The sequence below is a fragment of the Malaclemys terrapin genome, chromosome 3 (genome assembly GCF_027887155.1).
Source record: "Malaclemys terrapin pileata isolate rMalTer1 chromosome 3, rMalTer1.hap1, whole genome shotgun sequence".
NCBI classification, from domain to species: domain Eukaryota; kingdom Metazoa; phylum Chordata; order Testudines; family Emydidae; genus Malaclemys; species Malaclemys terrapin.
The window spans coordinates 65771488-65789129 of NC_071507.1; the positions used below are offsets into that span (position 1 = coordinate 65771488).

The 17642-nt window shown below is 37.7% G+C and overlaps 1 protein-coding gene across 3 annotated transcripts in view; it reads left to right on the forward strand.

Annotated features, from left to right (window-relative positions):
- STRN (striatin) overlaps positions 1-17642 on the forward strand; it is a 107725-nt gene that overhangs the window by 39863 nt on the left and 50220 nt on the right. For all 3 annotated transcript variants that reach the window (XM_054023345.1, XM_054023347.1, XM_054023346.1), the window contains exons 5-6: positions 1584-1751; positions 14002-14137. In XM_054023345.1, the coding sequence (XP_053879320.1) occupies positions 1584-1751; positions 14002-14137 (304 nt within the window). The remainder of the gene's footprint in view (positions 1-1583; positions 1752-14001; positions 14138-17642) is intronic.

Consider the following 17642-nt stretch of genomic DNA (forward strand, 5'->3'; position numbering starts at 1 on the left):
AAACAGGGTCAAAATTTATATATTTTATCCAAGTGACTGTCCCCATAACTATGCAATTTCACCGCAGTTATCAGTTCACAACCCCTTGCTTTAAATGGTCTGGTTCTTGTTGCAAAGCAAAGTCAGTGAAAGGTCCTCTATTGTGTAACCCAGTCTGTCCCCACATAAACCCTATACCCTATTCTGTCAGAGTCAGGTTCCGGTGATTTTCATGTCATGCTGCAAAGCTTACCTGTGTTTCCATACTTTTGTGTTGGGGAGGCCTGAGTGGGCAGAACTGTGTAGAAGAAAACCCAGACTTTTCTTCTGTTTTTTTGTGTTTTTGAAAGGCCTTATAACTTTTGGCACTGGACCAGTTTTTTTGTTGAATGAATTATTATTTAATATATTGTATGTGTATCCATAGTTTCTGAAGGGCACATTTTAAATAAACAAATATTTTCTTGGCCACGACTCAATGGTTTGAGGACAAGTCTCCCTCTCTGAATCATAGATAAAGAAGATTGTGCTGTTATATACATGATTCAGCATCATATATTATAAAATTGATGCTTAAATTAAATACAGACTTAATTTTGCATAATTAACTTATGGGACTACCAGAAATTCAGCACTGACTCTTTCTCCCACCAGACTGGCGGCAATGAGGATGTAATTGTTGTTGTAAATGCAAGGAGTGGCTTGTATTAATAGGGGAAAAACAAATGCCCTTGTTTGTCATAGTCATCGTGTGTTACTAAAATGATGTAATACATGACACTTACATCCTCAGAGACCTTTACAGTATTGACCAATTAATCCTCATAACACCTCTGTGAGGTCAGTAACATTAGCTCTATTTTACAGATGAGGAAAGAGACTGAAAGATTGACTCACCCAGCACCATGCAGCATATTACTGGTAGAGCCAGTTTTAGAACTCATGCATCCCAATCCCAGGCTCAGTTTATTAGATCGCACTTTCACCTCTTATGCACGCTAGCCAAATGCACATTCTGCAGGAATATTTAAGATTAATAAAATGATTAAGTAAGACTAGATCTGTACAAAATACATTACATCGTAAAATCATATGTTTGTCCTATTATAGCTATAGTAACCGAATGGGAAGTTGACACAATAGGTGTTTACAGCCTTTGTCTAATGGTCATCTAAGGGACAAAATTTAAGTTTTACTTTTTTAAAGTTTGGTTTAGATTTCCATGAACTTCTCTTGATGAATAAAACGGGTTGTGGTATGTTGTATGCAACTGACATTTGTATGAATAAATTGTAGATATTTTAAGTTAAAGTCCTTTTCCATCTTTTTTGGTAAATGTAATGAATAACGTATTGTATAAACACTGACTACTAGGCTCTTTGATTTTCTCAGTGACTGTAGAGACTGGTACTGCAAGAGACGATCCCCTCTGCAGCTGGTACAAGACAATTTCTTAGAATGTTTCATTAGCGCGGTACCATGCTTTGCTACACATTGTACTGAAGATGAGTTTAGGGAGAAGCTTATAATTATTTAAATCAATAAATGAAAGGGTATATTATTGAGATCTGTATGAAAGACTAGCATGAGTTCTGTTCCTACAGGTATCTGCAGGAGGTGGGTTACACTGACACTGTACTGGATGTGAAGTCAAAACGAGTGCGAGCTTTATTGGGCCTCTCAAGTGATGCATCAGACAGGGAAAATGACAAAAATCAAGAATCTATGGTAAATGGTACAGAGGCTGAGATTAAAGAAAACGCAATGATTGGGTAAGTGCCTAAGACAACAAATGTTATCTTTGTGTATAAGTGCAAATTATTATTATTATTATAAATCTAGTTTATGTTCATTTGAAAACTTATACTTTTTAGTCTTCAAACTGACTGAATATTTCTAGCCAATTCTATTTTAAAATTTTAAAGGATGAATATGGAAGCCACGCTTCTCTAAGTGTATTGCTTCTTTATGAGAATCTTAATTTTATTTCCATTGGAAGGTGACATTAGGAAATCAAACCTTCTGATTTGTGATACATCTGTTGTTAAATGCTTAAGAGAAAATACCAACTGCCAGGGTCAGCTTTTTCTTTGGTTTATTGGAAACCTTAATATAGATTAGAGGCCTCTGCATTCTGGTAGATAGTGCTTACTGTTATAACAGTATAATCTCTAGTAAGCAGAAGATTTTATTTATAGTATCTGAAAACATTTTGAACATGGATAAGTTTTAACCGTTATAACTCTCCAACTTTGTCACTAGTGTTTACATGGATAAATATGTGAAATTCTGGGTATACTCTCAGTGTAGCTTCCATATGCTCATGCCAATCCTTTTTTGATATATTTCTAATACTGTTGCAAATGTGGTACAATGAGTCAAATTGAGCAAAGTTCAATGCTTATGCTTAGGCTTTGCCAGACTTAATTATTTTTAAATTTGATGGATAATACTGATTGATATTTAAGTATTGATTTTAATTTTTATTGATTTAAATTTTCACAGGTTTGGGAAATTATGGTGTGTTAGGCAATGTGGTGGTGGGGGGACAATTAATGACAGTTGACATTGAGATTCAAAAAGTTAAAGCTTTATAACCATTAAAACACAAACTGTCACGATTTTAGACTTAGATCAAACTTTAAGTTCTCAAGCACAATTTTGCTTTCTTTGCCTATTTGTAAATTTCAATTATCCAGGAAAATATTTTTTTTGCTGGTTAGTGTGTATACAGTGAAATTGACGTTTATCAACATTTACCAATAAAAATCTAATCCTTTCAAGTTGACTTCTGTTTTGTTTACTAAATAATATTTTGCTGAAAGTATTGTAAATAAACTTTTTAATCTTTTTCTTGCCACACTTACTACCATTAATATCTGAAGCTCACTTTAAGTGTTCAGCAAAATTATTCCTTGGTTCTTGACTGAAATACTGTAGCTTTGAAGAGCTTAAACTAATAAAAAGGATGCTGAATCATTTTAATTAAAAATGCGTGACTGAGCTCTGTACTTCCATAGGTAGTATTATCACCAACAAGCAGTAGACCCTTGTTTGTCTAGGATTGGCCTCTTGTTTCACAAGCAGGTGTGGTTTAAATGTAGCAGAGGTAGTGTCCTTTTCTTCTGAAGTATAACTGTTTTATGTGGCACCTAATCGCCGAAGGGAGTTCACAATAATCCCAGCCAGTAGATAATTGTACTGGCCTCAGGCATGTGTGCAGAGAAGTTACTTAATTAACTCATTTTCATTCTATAATTAAATTTATTCTGTTAAATGAGGAGTTAGGGCATATGAGGGGACCCCAATCTGTTAAATTATTTTGTACTTCTAAATAGTTAGTAAGCCTTGCCCTGAGGAGGATATCCTCTGGTTGGCAAGGGCTGCTGCTGCTGGGGCACCTTTTAAAGTCAGGCTTGCTGCTCTGAGATAGTAACCTAATGGAACTGACTATTTGTTGTAGAAAACTGATATTGGGTTTGGCAGATACATTATTCTCCCTTTCTATATTTATCCTCTTTATTTCTCTCCTATGATAGTTTTTCATTTTTGTTCCAGCCTTGAAGAAATAGTGAGTTCTGACGGCATATGTAGCTTTCAGTTTGGGAGGTGTGAATGATTTGTTTGAGGTAAAGTGGGAGTTAAGCTCCCTCTCCCTCCTTTTGTTTTACTTGAGATTAGTGGAGTGTCATTTTCTATTAGTTTGAATGGAAGAGAGCTCCAGATAGGGAGCTATGTAATGGGTAAATTGGATTGAATGATAGAGCTGAGCTAGTACATTTAAAGATACCTGTTAGGAAGACGCTCATTAGAGGAGATAGGCCTTAGAGTTGGTGGCACCAGATACTTAGTTTTGCCTCCTTCAGCAACTCAATTCTCCTTTTTGAGAACTATGCATGTAGTGGGGGTGTAACTGTTCCTTCAGATTTCTTCTCCATAAGCTTTGACCTTACAGAGCTAGGTCCCTTTTGAATAAGGATAGAGACACAAGGTGGGTGAGGTAATATCTTTTATTGGACCAACTTCTGTTGGTAGAAGAGACAAGCTTTTCAGGTCACCCAAAGAGTAGCTCTGTGTAGCTCGAAAGCTTGTCTCTTTCACCAACAGCGGTTGTCTCTCTAATACCTGGGACCAGCACAGCTACAACAAAAACTTGAATAAGGTTAACATTTGCATTTGCAGGCTATTTCTGGCTGTGAGTGTTCAGTGATCCACCAATTATCTGTCATTCTAGAAGACTTGTAGTTGCAGGATTATGGTATTGCATGTGCAATCTGAGAAATTGCGATGTTCTCATCTCACTTGTACTGCACAGGGTCACTAACTGCTGAGAAGAGTTGAGTTGAGCATCTGGGTGTTTCATGTGTGTGGAACATGACAAATGTTTATGGTTCAGTTTGTGTATAGACCCTCAGTTATATGAGGATTTCATGGTGGAGTACTCTGAGCTTGTTTCTGCATTCTTCAAATTACTCTGTGTTTGCAGATGTCAGCTCAGACCTCTGGTTTGCATCTTCTTAGAAGTGAAGGATGTCAGGGTTTTATCAAAGGATCGCGAAGAACTCTTGCAGGGCAGAGTGTATGACTAGCCACCTGTGAATATTTTGGATTGTAGGGTATATGTGCATAGGAGATAAATCATCATATCGTATATTTCAGTGCAGGAGGTATTCCATACTTCTCTCCCTTTATTTCAGTCCTGATGGGCTGCACGGCCTGTCTGCTTTCTCAACCTCTTGAAGAGCACCAGTGCTGAGTACGTGATTGAGATTAAGGGCAAGCAGGATGAGCCAAGTCCTAGTCAGAATATTTGTTCAGCCTTCAGAGACTTGATACTGTCAATCCCTGCACCCAAGCAAATCAGCCTCTCAGAATATTTCTACACTGCAATTAAAAACCTGCGGCTGGCCCGTGCCAGCTGACTGGGGCTGAGGGGCTATTTAATTTTGTGTAGATGTTTAGGCTTGGGCTGGAGCCTGGGTTCTAGGACCCTGAGGGATGGGAGGGTCCCAAACTCGAACACTGCAATTAAATAGCCCCTTAGCCCCAGTCAGCTGGCATGGGCCAGCCGCAGGTTTTTAATTGCAGTGTTGACATACGCTCAGAAACCCTTCTTCCTAAATTGTGGGAAGAACTGGGGCAAAGTTTAGATGGCCCAGCTCACTCTCTAGTGGCCCAGAGGAAAGAGTACCCAGAGTGAGGCACCCCATTAGTCCCAGACAGTTTACTTCCCCAAGAGGGGGAAAGAATAGGGGACTCCAATCACCTGCACCTCCTCCCTGCATCCATGGTGTATGGAGAGCTGGTGGAAGGTTATGAAGCCAGAATAAGCTTGTGATTGGGGGCAGGAGGGAGACAATGCCTGAAGGCATATGAGGTGGTAGTGGTAGTAGTAGAGAAAGAAGTGATTGGAGGGTGCTGTGATAGAGGGTATGCGGAAGAAGAGCAAAAGGAAATGACAGAGATGAAGAAAAGAGAAAAATTGATGGGAACTCTGAGACAGATTGAGAAGGGATGGAAAAGAACATGGGTGAAGGAAGTAAAGACCACAAACTAGGGGAAAAAGAGGGATTTTGAAAGGCACAGAAGGAAAGAAAGGAAACATGCTACAGTTTGAGGGGAAATGATGCCCAGATCTCAGAGTAAAAGAAGGGGAAAGCACAGAGGACACACTAATTTATATTAAAAAAAATCTTTAAAACAATATAACAATATAGAAATTTACAGAAAGAGCAGATTGGCCAAAGTGACTACCACAGTATGTGCAGATGTAATGTTGAGAGGAAATCTCAAGAGTTAAACACTTAAAGCTACAGTATGGTCATTACTTAGATTTTAAAAAATGTGTCTTTTATTATTATTGGAATGTAAGTTGTTAGTAATAAGCTAATACCATTTCAGTTTGTATTAAATTAATACTGTAGGAAAGGTAGTACAAAAACTGGAGGATGCCAAGTGAAGACCTGTTAGTCAGTGAAATTTAGACCTTCAATACAGTAAAATAAGATGCGATGCTAAAGGGGCTTCTGTAATGTGATAACTTATAACTTTTCTCAGGACTTGAACAGGTCTAGACTACCTTCCTATTGCATAATAATGTTACAGTAAAAGTACACACAAATAATTGATTTGTAATCAAGGTGGATAAAAATCCATTTTTTATGAAAAGATAGAATTATTAATTTTTTTTTAAATTATCTTTTTTTAAAATAAATCTGCTTAAAGGAAATCTGAATTTAATACAAAATATGTTGAGGCCAAAACTTACTATATTCGTTTAAAACATCTAAATAAAAAATAAATGTGCTGAATCCATGAGCCTCTATCAAAAACTGAGTTAAAGGCTGCTTTTCTATATAAAGAATGATGTCCCCCTGTTTCTAGCTTTTGAGGTCAAGCTTTATTAATATGGCACAATAAGTCAGCCTAAGTAACTCATTTTGAAGAATCTTAGGCAAGTAGGGAATTACGTTCCAGTCATTTTCACTTAAGCATATTGGAAAATTTCCCTAGGCTGACCTGAAATAATCAGTTTAATTCACTGATTGCAGTTAGTCCATCTGTTTAATATATCATTTAAATGTAAATGTGAAATGTGTTAAATTTATATATCCAAAACATTTAAGGTTGTTCTGAATAATAAAAATAAATTTTATGTGCTGTTTTGTGTGTTTAAATTCCAATTATCATCCTAATACAGCTTGACACACATCATGACCAAAAAGATAATTATCCCGTAAAGGAAAAGAACAGCTTGGATAAACAACTGTCAGGGATAGTCTAGGTTTACTTGGTCCTGCCTCAGCACAGGGGGCTGGACTCGGTGACCTCTCAGGGTCTCTTCCAGCTGTACATTTCTGTGAGTCTGCATCTTTAAATAAGCAATATATCACTCAACATTTTCCAACATACTGAAAATGTACAATTAATATGAATCTGAAAATGTTAATCTATATAATTGCTTAAGCAAATATATAAATAAATGTATACCTCCTAGATAGCAAAATTGTGTACCAAATCTAGCGTAAAGCCTCTATTATATTGGATGTCCATGTATTTTAATGGTTTTATCAGAGAATGAGAGTGCACCTTTCTTAGAAAATAACAGAAGTACAATTTGATTTAAAATGGATTATTTAAATCTAGGCTTTCAACTTGATGCTTTTAAATCGTGATTTAAATCACCTTGATTTAAATCAATCCACCATGGTGGCAGTCAGTGTTTAATAAAAGGACTTGCCTACATGCCAGTGGTGAATGAATTTGTCTGACAAATGCCCGTCGAATTTTGCTCTTGGGGATCCCCAGGAAGAGCATCAGATGTGATGCTTTTATACTGCCTGCTTCTAGCACAGTATCTTACATAAGACCATTGCACCAAATGCAGCAATTGCTGTTGCTCCTTCAGCCTCCATCAGCACTACTAGCCCACTGCCTTCCACCATACAGACAGACATCTCTCATTTCCCTCCTGTCCTCTACCAAACGTCTCTCACTGTTGTACGGATAAACTCTGTCTTCTTCCCCTGTCCCTGCATGCAATCCAAATGTCCAGATGTCAGGTTTCTGGAGGAAAGGAGGATACTCTTCTCCTCTCAACAATGTAATCACTTTATTTTGTAGGATTTTTATTTATTTATTTTTTTAAAGAGGAAAAAATTCTTGTGCCTGGTGTGCACACATCCATTATACCATATCTCACCTGACCTATATTCATGGCCAGCATTTACTCCCGGGGGAATTCTGTGCTACTGTGTACATGCAGAATTCATGGCCCCCGCAGATTTCTTTGCTTGCCCACAGAAAATGGTGGAGAAGCAAAGGGAAGCCGCAGCGCAGGCACGTCGGTTTGGGTGCCTGGAGCGGCCAGCAGAGATAAATCACCATGGGGGGGGAAGAGGGCTGGGGATGCCCCAGCAGGTGGCTCCTATCCTGTGTTGGGCTCAGCTACTAGTCCGAGCTGGGCTGGGGGCGGGGAAGGATGAAACTTGTTCTTCCCCTGCTAGGAGTGCCAGGTCAAACCCACCCTCAGAATCGTCCCCGGCTGCAGGAAGCTCCACATGCTTTCCCACACCCCACTTCCTGCCCCCATTGCGCCTCAGCTGTGGAAGGGAGGAGGTCACTGTATGGGGAGCTGCTCCCCATCTGACCATCCCCCAAGCATCCAGACCCCCCCCATACCCAAACCTCCCTGCCAAACCTCACCCCCCTGCCCCAGACCCCCTGTCGAGCCCTGTCTCCCTCACCAATCCCCACCCCCTCTACATCTGGACCCCCACCTCTGCGCCAAGACCACCCCCGCTGAGCCCTCCCATACTTCAACCCCCACCCTGATGAGCCTCTCAACCCCACTGCCCAACCAACTGCACCCAGACTTCCACCCCTCCAAGTCCCACTCCCCCAGAACCCAGACCCCCTGCTGAACCCCAACCACCTTCATGCAGCCAGTAGCCTGTGCTTCCCACTGCTATCCTGGAGCTTCCACATTTATTTATTGACAAATAAAATTTTCAGAATTTTGCAGAATTTTAAAATATTGTGCTCAGGATTATTATTTTTTGGCTCAGAATTTTTAATTTTTTAGTGCAGAATTTCCTAAGGAGTACCAGTATTCTAATATTCAGTGCTATAGTGTTGGCTGTAAATGCTGCATCTCTGTGAGAATGGGAAAATTTCCATGAAGAAGCTGGGAATGCTTGGGGGGTGACTGCTTTTATTCATCTCAGTGTTCCTGTGTGGGGAGGACGAGGGTAGCAGTAGGCAGAGCTGCTACTGCAGTAGTACTGTGAAGACGTCACTTTCTTTTCTAATAAAATGAAATGCTTAATTGAAGATGTGTGAGTTTCTAACTACTTCAGAAAATTGTTTTAAGTCTGGATAGTCTCAACTTTTCACATGTTGATGTTGGATTTCCAGTAGATTGGCTGGACAGTATTTTTGGAGCACCGTGCTCAACTTACTCCAACTGTCTGAAAATCATTTAAGTCAGGAGCTAAAGTTTTTCCTGCTCATAGTATAGTATATCAGTAGTCACTAGACATATGGCTGAATATTTGTCTTTTTACACATTCCTGTATATCTGCTAATATACAGATCCTCATGAACACTTTAACACTCAAGAACATCATGTGGATTTGGGATGCTTCCTGGAAGATTTTGATTCCATTTATGAAAACATTATTTTGATAGCCTGACATTGATAGTCCTGTTCCCATATGTTTCATGGCATTTAAAAGGGGAGCATGTTCACTTTCTTCAGATCAACCCACTTGCATTACAGAAGATAAGTACAACTTCTCAGCATGAATGAACTCAGAAACAGATACTAAAAATAACTTTCTATTAACATTTGAAATTTCCAATGCCTGCAGTGAGCAGAATGAGTGCTTTTCTCACATCAAAGTTTTATATCATTAAACCAAACAGATGGAAACTGCCTCACTAAAATGTCATGTGTAGCCTTGTGCAACATGAAAGTATTTAAGTATCTTTAGCTTATTCCTTGAATCTCATTTTTAATCACTTTACCCCTTAACTGAATCCTAGGTAGTCCAAATTAATTTCTTTTTGAGGATATATTTTTATTATTGACAGAAGAATAAACATATAATAGAATAAAATTGGTGAATTGGAATAAAGGAATAAAATGTTTAATAATAAAATAGATAATTTATGATGCCGAGGACTTGATAAAGGGGCTCAAAGATGAGAAATTGCATTGAAATGAGCTTCGATTGGCCATTTAAAGAGTTCTAACATTGGTTAAAAAAATCACTTTTTTAACAAAAAAAAAAGCTGATTGGGCTGTATTCTCTCTAATCTCAACTGGATTTGCACCTTTTTATTTTAATAAAGCTGGTTTCTGTTTCACATCTTACACATGAGCAAAATAAACTCAAGTGAAAACCATCATGGAATCTGCTCCCTAACATCAGGAGAATAATTAAGCATTTTTCCATGACCCTGATTTATTTTCTGGAGTAAAATAAACCATTCCCACCAGGACTTAAGCAACTAAATGTCTTTCTACTCCAAAAGGCAGAATACCTGAGTAATTCCTGCATCCATAAATCCTCTTAGCACTTACACATTTAATCAACCTGCTCTTTCTGTACTGGCTGATGAACATACATAGTGTGTGTTAGCATGCTTATAAAATGGTTTATTGAAAAAAAAAATTAAACCCCTTAATTTAATTGGAGAAAGGAAATAATTCCAAAATACTGTGTGAAGTAGAAACAAATAGTAAATAAAAACAATTATAACATTTAAAAACCATTTTTTATTTTTAAATATCACTTTTTATTTCCCCTCCTTTCCTCTGTTCCTATCTCCCTCTTGCTTTGACCTGAGTGGGGCTTCAAAAACAGCTCTTTTTGCCACACCCAGACACTCACACCAGGTGAGCTTAAACAGGGTTTCTGATGGAAAGCTACTGGGCCAGTTGGCTTTAGCTGATCATTAGGAGTAATGCTTCAAACAACAAGCAACACCTTACCATGTTCTTTGAAGTCCCACTCTTATTGATCCAATGAAGACACTCAGGCCAGCGACAACAGCTTCACTGTAGAAGCCTCTCTCGTTCCACTGCCACACATCTGTGACCAGGACTGGTACCTTGTTCTTGGAAACCTCATACAAGGCACTTATGGAGTGAAGAGGAAGAGACAAAAAAAGTTAATAAATAGGGGAGAGGGAAGCAGAGAAGAGGAAAGAGATGAATAGGGAAGTAACTTTTAAAAGTTACCCCAATTATTTTTTTACAAAAATTGTTTGTGGTGTGGTCTGGCTAGTCAAGTGGCCTTATCTTTACATGTACATTGGTTGGGACATAATTATATGGGCTGAAAGCTTCTTCAGTCAGTAAACTTGCAGTTTACATCCAAACCATTTTGTAAGTATTACTTCCTACTTTTATTTTGTATTGCATTGTTTCTTGTATAGTGTGTGTTAATTCATTAGAACTTTCAAAGAGATTGTGACAGACTGTCTAGCCTGTCATAAATTTATACACAAGGTAAAAATTATATTAAAGTGGTTCTACAGCTTTATTTGGTGACATGTATTTCCATATTTTTAGTTATGCTGCATTATAAAGGGCCTGGCTCTCTGCATGGTAATGAAAATTCTTCAAAATGTTTAGAGTCACTAGTCATAGAAAAGAATAAGCTAATTGATATGTATGCATGTGTTTTCTGTACTCAGTGTGAGACGCAGCTTAACTAAAATTTTGGCAGGCTTGAAAGAACTTTCATACCATGAGAAGGGAGTTTTTAAAGATACTATGGCCTCACATTTGAACAGATTTTGTTGGTAGGAAGAGACAAGGAGTCAACAAAAAATAGCTTAGGAAAGTGATGTAACACATATATGAGGCCCAAAGCAGGCCTTGGGGAGAACAAAAAGCTGTATTTTCTGTAAGCGGGAGAGGGGATTTTGCTAAAACACGCTCTCCCACCCCTCTCTCTACCCTAGGTCATATGAAACCTTTCTGGTGCTCTAGATTAGGCCTTTGAAACTGTGGGTCAGACACAGACTTTTTCTGTATTGGCCTGCTTAAACATTTTTTAGTCTAAGGCGAGCCTGTATTTAACTATTTTATTTTGTGAATTTCCTCTTTCTGTAATTTACCAATAAAGTCTGCTTTTATTTAAGACAACCTGTCTTCAGTCTTTGATACTGTTAGTCACTGACAAGAGTGTCTGAGAAGGAACTAACCTCTTTCCTTGTGGGAGGGAGGGCACAGCAACTGAAAGGGAGGAAGGTCCAGGAAAGCCCCAGTAATTAAGATCTCAGGTGTCATTACAAAGACAATAACTGTCTGTAATATAATATTAAATAATTTAATTTTAAATTATAAAATATTATGGGTCATGTTAGAAGCAGCAAAGAAAATTCAATATGCTCTTAGTGGCATCACCATACAAAACAGTGAGTTAAATTTTAGTGTCCCGTGTTTTACAGTTTACTGTGTTTAAACCAGCTCCTAAATTTTAGACCTTGAAAGCCAGATGAACATTATACGTTTTGGACTAGTATCTTCTGTTTTAAGATTTTGACCAACTGGCTCCCAAGCCAAAATTTTTGTTGGAACAATTCAGGGCAGGAATTGAAGTTGGTTGCCTGGTATGTTGAGACCAGTCACATCAGAGAGAGCTTTAAATGATATCTATGGGGTACTTCTCATAGAACAGAATTGGGGGCGGAGGTGTATGCTCTACGTTATCTCAAAGAGGATTGGGAGTTCCGTGAGGGTAGTTATGCTCTTTATGCCAAAAAGGAGTGAGTTCAGATATTTCCCAAATCTAAAATCATTAAAAAAGCATATTGCACCACCTGGTCCTCTTGCCCTCAATGTGTGTGCGAGGAATTTCCCCTGCACAGTTATGAGTCCATAAGGGTGCCATAGGGAGGGGTGCCCTCAGCTGAGTCCTGTTTTTCCCCCTCTCACTTAATGCAGCAGTCCCTACTTTGACTGCTTTTGTCATTATCCTGCTGTTCAGCCTTTTATCATTATCACGATTACGCGTCACACATCAACCAACTGTCAACCACAGGTTTCACTTTCAACTATTTAAAACTTTTTCTTCTGGTATTCTAATATAATTGGTAATGTAAAGTTGAAATCTATTTCATTTTTTTAATTGAGTTAAAAGTAATTTCAGTTACTACCCTTATCCTTGAGAAGTCCTGCCAATTTTCTTCAAATCACATACTCATAATTTTTAATGATTTTCACTCTCCTGTTGCTGTGTGAAGGAAGTAAAGGAAGCTGACTAAAGAGGGTAAATCTTGAAACTGACTTTACACAAAGTGCTGTCGAATGCACAATGTAAACAAGCTAAAAAATAGATACGTTTTCTCTCATATTTTTCAGTTAACAGCATTTTTAGACATCACTTGTAATAGCAAGTAAAAATATTAGATATTCATATGATTTGCCAAATGGCAAGAACACCACAAGTAAAAGCATTAGGTGTTAATGCTATTAGATTGCCAAATCTCCCAGAGCACAAGGCAGGGACGATATGTCTGCAAGGTGAAGCTTCATTTCTCCGTATATCTCTGGGGTTTGGAGATTTTTCCCACTTTTCTATCTGTAGTTAGCTATCCTACCAGAATCTTTGTTCAGAGTTCTGTCCCAGTGCGAGTAGTGTTAGACTGATTGGTTTTATGGATTCTTGTTCATCCTAGGAGTTTGAAGTACTGATTCACTAATTGTGTTTATTCTTAGAATCTCTTTTACTGTACTGCATGTTCATCAACATTACCTCGATGAATGGTCACAGGCTCTAGCTTGGATTCTTTCTCTTAACAGTTGTTGACATAGCAACCCTTCCTGTTCCAGAGACATTTTCTGGATTTTTGCCAGAATTAACAAAAGTAATGTTAGCAAAATTATATTTTGTTAAATGTTAACTGCTCTTTAGAGTTAACTACATAATTTAGTCTTAAACAGATTTTTTTTCGATTGAACTGTTTTACAGTAGCAAATTTAGTACTCCTCAAAGGTGCGTGATTGATGGGTCTGGAGCCTTCTGTTTCCCAGCAAGATGGGGGCATCACAGGAAGCAGTGAAGTCATATTTTGCTCTGCCACATTACTGTGCCCCTGTGAATGCATGAAAGCTAGCTTGGCTGCTTGTTCAATCCTTGTGCTCCCTATTGCAACTGCCAAGAAGAGTGCCAGTTGTGATGGTGTTTTGTGATGTGGGCCCAGCTGGAAACTGTTCTAAAATACTTCAAAAAATTGAAGCAGCTAAGTGGGGAATTGCAGCTGAGTAAGAAATAATTACAGAGTGTAAAAAAAAAAAAAAGAAAAAAGAAAAAAAGAAAAAAAAGACCCATCGTTAATATTATATTGTTTGCCCACAAATATAATTACATATAATCATTGTCCAATTTTACCAACTGACTTATTTTTATCTTGCAGAGTATTGGTCATTACAGAACAAAACAACCAGATTGGTGAATGCAATTTTTGTTTTTGCTCTTCTTTATTCAAAATATGTTTTTTATCCAGGAAACCAGAATTGACAGACTCTGCCTCTCTGCTAGAGACCTTCAAATTTCTTGAAAATGCAGCTGCAGATTTCAGTGATGAAGATGAGGATGAAGATATTGAAGGAAGAGAGAAAACAATGATTGATACCTCAACGGTGGGTCAAAAAAATCTCATTGTTGAAAAACTTGTGGTGAACAGAAAAGTAAAAGGAAAGTGTGAGGTTAAGGAAACGTAAACAGGTTGATTCTCTGTCACTTATACCTGCGCATCTGCATGTGCCTCATGCAAATTATTAAATGTACCCCATATATGATTAAATGTATATCTGCCTAGTTGGGAAGCATAAGATTTGCGCTTCTGAATTTGTGTGCGCAAAGTAAGCGTGCCTACTTGGAGCCTGAAAATGATCCCCAAATGTTATTTTTTACTCTTCTTTGGTCTATTCTGTTAGCTTTATTTAAAAAAAAATAATAACCCTCCTGCCACCTTCTTCTCAATTTGAATCCAGAAGTTTGTGAATCTAATTATTTTTAATGAACATCTGATCAATTTTATTTTTTAGGAACCACACACCTTCTAATTCAGTCTTCTGCCTTCTTTTGATGTTGAGAAGTATAATCTGTAATGCTAAATCAGAAATCCATTTGATGTGAAATATTTGCTTATATTGGCTTAAAACTTTTAAACTAATTTGAGGAAAATGTTTTTTGCAGTTTCCCAAAACATATTACATTTCATTTTTAGCAGCTTGTAGAGAATTTTAAAGTAAATGTACCTGTAATATATGAATAAACCCAACCCTATTATTTAACCCAATCCCTTTTTGTTTTGTCAAATTGTTATGCTTATAAGAAGCACACACAATCTTTTTCAGGGGAAAAGGCAATACACCATGTTTATTGACGATACAACAATTAGCATATGCATTCAGTCACCACACACACAGACACATACACACACAGACACAGTCCCGCCAAGCGATGTTATAGTTACCAGTCCAGAGTCCGGATCAATCTAGTGGCAAGCTTGGTTGATCACCGGTAGGGAGGAGCTGGGTTCCGTCGGTCATGACACACTGCTCCGGGGAAGTCTTGGCAGGACGAACCCAACGTTTCTTGGCAAGGCACCCTGTTTATATTGTGATTTTCCTTCATTGGGACCAATGAGTTTTGCACCGTCATGCTGTAATCAATTGTTGTTTGACGAGTGCTTGTTTTTTTTAATTTTTTTTTTCTTTTATTAAGTTCCTCAGGGAGTTATCCCATGCTGATTGTGATTACAGCTTTCTTGTTCCCATTGATAGGTGCCTGTCTCATTTTTAGTCTTTAATCTGCCCTCCTCTGATATTTTAATAGGGGTGTGTTGCAGCCTCTTGGCGCCCTTGCATCTGTCTCCAGTTCCTCCATAGACCATCTGGTTCAGCAGTGGTCTTTACGCTTATCTCTTAACACACACATTCCTCATTCACACACACAACAAAATTAATTTACATAGAACATTTTGAACATCAAGTTGCAATGCAAAAGAAAACAATCAGGCATTGTTTTATTTATTTTAAAATGCTAAACCTACAACAAATTGGTGACCCTCAAAGGTCTGTCACTGCCTTGAAATCAGCACAGACACAGATTCTGGCTGATGAATCTTTACCAATGGCCCATTAGGTTATTTCTTTCTGTTATTCAAAAAGGGTAGGCTGGCAGGATATGATAAAATCATACACCAATACATGCTACATATTATTCTTTATCCTTCATTCTAAATTATATAAAATACAAACAATACTACTACAAAGTGACTAAACTTCCTTTTGAGTATACAATGCATGGTAAGGTTACAATTGATCAAATGAAAATGTCCGAAAATTTTGTCCTAATAAATCACGTTTGTCTAATCAGTTAGTGGTATTTAAATATGATTTTAAAATAACGGAACAATTAGTTGTTTGATGGTACAATAGTGATAGACCTAGGAAGTACAAATAAATGCCTTTCTTTCTCTGTCATCAAGGGACCGCCATCTGTAACAAGCAAATTTACTTTCTGCTGATCTAAAACATTTTTTTCAATAAGCCTTTTTCCTTTGCAAAAATGATCTCTCCTGGGTGTGTTTCTAATGGTATGAAGCACAAAAATTATTCCTTGAAAATTTCACTGTCATAAAATCTAACAAACAGTGATAACTGTGCAGTGTCATTTAAATCGCTTGATTCAGCCTCTTCAAGAGACGTGTATTTGGCATTTTTAAAACCATAAAGCAGTGCTGACAGACAATCCTTGTAATTTATCTCCAATCTTCACACTGCCATAGAATTAGGCAGGGAAACTTGCTTCACGTGGTTCACAATGTCCTCTTTTCCTATTTGTCGGAGATAAAAACAGTCATAGGCAAATAGTAGGCAACGCATCACTATTCGTGAATTTAATTATAAACATTTTTAAGGGGAGCTGATGGGCCACACAGGAAGCCTTGATGGAACACATTTGGCTCGGAGGCTGCCTATTGAGTATCACTGCACTACTGCTTAGATCGGCTTAACTATGCCACTCAGTGGTGTGGATTTTTCACATAATTATGCCAACCTAATTTTTTAGTATAGATCAGGCCTAAGTGAAATAAGTACTGCTCAAAAGCAGTTTTTCACTTAAATAGACGCCATTAAAATTTACAATAACAAATCTAAGTCACTGGTTAATTAAATGACTTTAACCTAGACAATCCACTTTTGTTGTAGGAAAAATAAATTTTGTATGACTAGTATAGTATGAATTACTGTAGCTTAGAACTTTTTGTTTTTTAATAAATTACTGAGATGGTGTTAGTGACCAAAGAAAATCCAATTTAGAAGTGACAAAAACATAGATGGTGATGGTAAAATGTGCAACAAATAGGCAAGGTTATCACCACCATTTTGCCCAGCAAAGATGAATCTGAACGCATCAGAAGACACCAGCTACTCAACAGACTCTCACCTGTTATGTTTTTGTGTGTGTCTATAGGGTGGGGCACATCAAAGACAAATCTGGATATCAAAAACTCTGATTTCAGAAAAGTAGAGCCTATCTGGCCACTGATACTTGCCTTTCTTGATGCTTTTATGAAGTGCTGTGTACACTTTTGCCCTCTTGTAAAAACCAACCACTATGCATTTATTTTGGACTAAAATCCTTGCATATATGTTTATACACAAGCTACTTGTTGTGACATTACCCATGGTACAGTCTGGACAGGTGGATAGATGTGTCCCCTCAATTCTCAAACCTGGGGTGCCCCTTACACAGCTATGCTGAGAGCAACCACTCCGTTTGCTCACACACAAACTCCAGCTATATTGTATGAGTGCTATAGCTAGCCACTCCTGAAGTACATTGCAGGACGACATCAATCCCAGACTTTCCCCCAGAAATATACGTCTTGTAGTGCCCAAATGACGCTTCCCAAATATTTCAATCCAAAAACACATTGTTTAGATAAAACAAGTTTATTAACTACAGAAAGATAGGTTTTAAGTGATTACAAGAAATGAGTCCTATAGGTCAGAATTGGTTACAAGTAAATAAAAGGTAAAATGCATCTAATACCGAACTTAAGCTAAATGAATTCAAAGCAGTCTCAGTAATGTTCTACAGTAGACTCTTATAACTTTACATACAATGTTG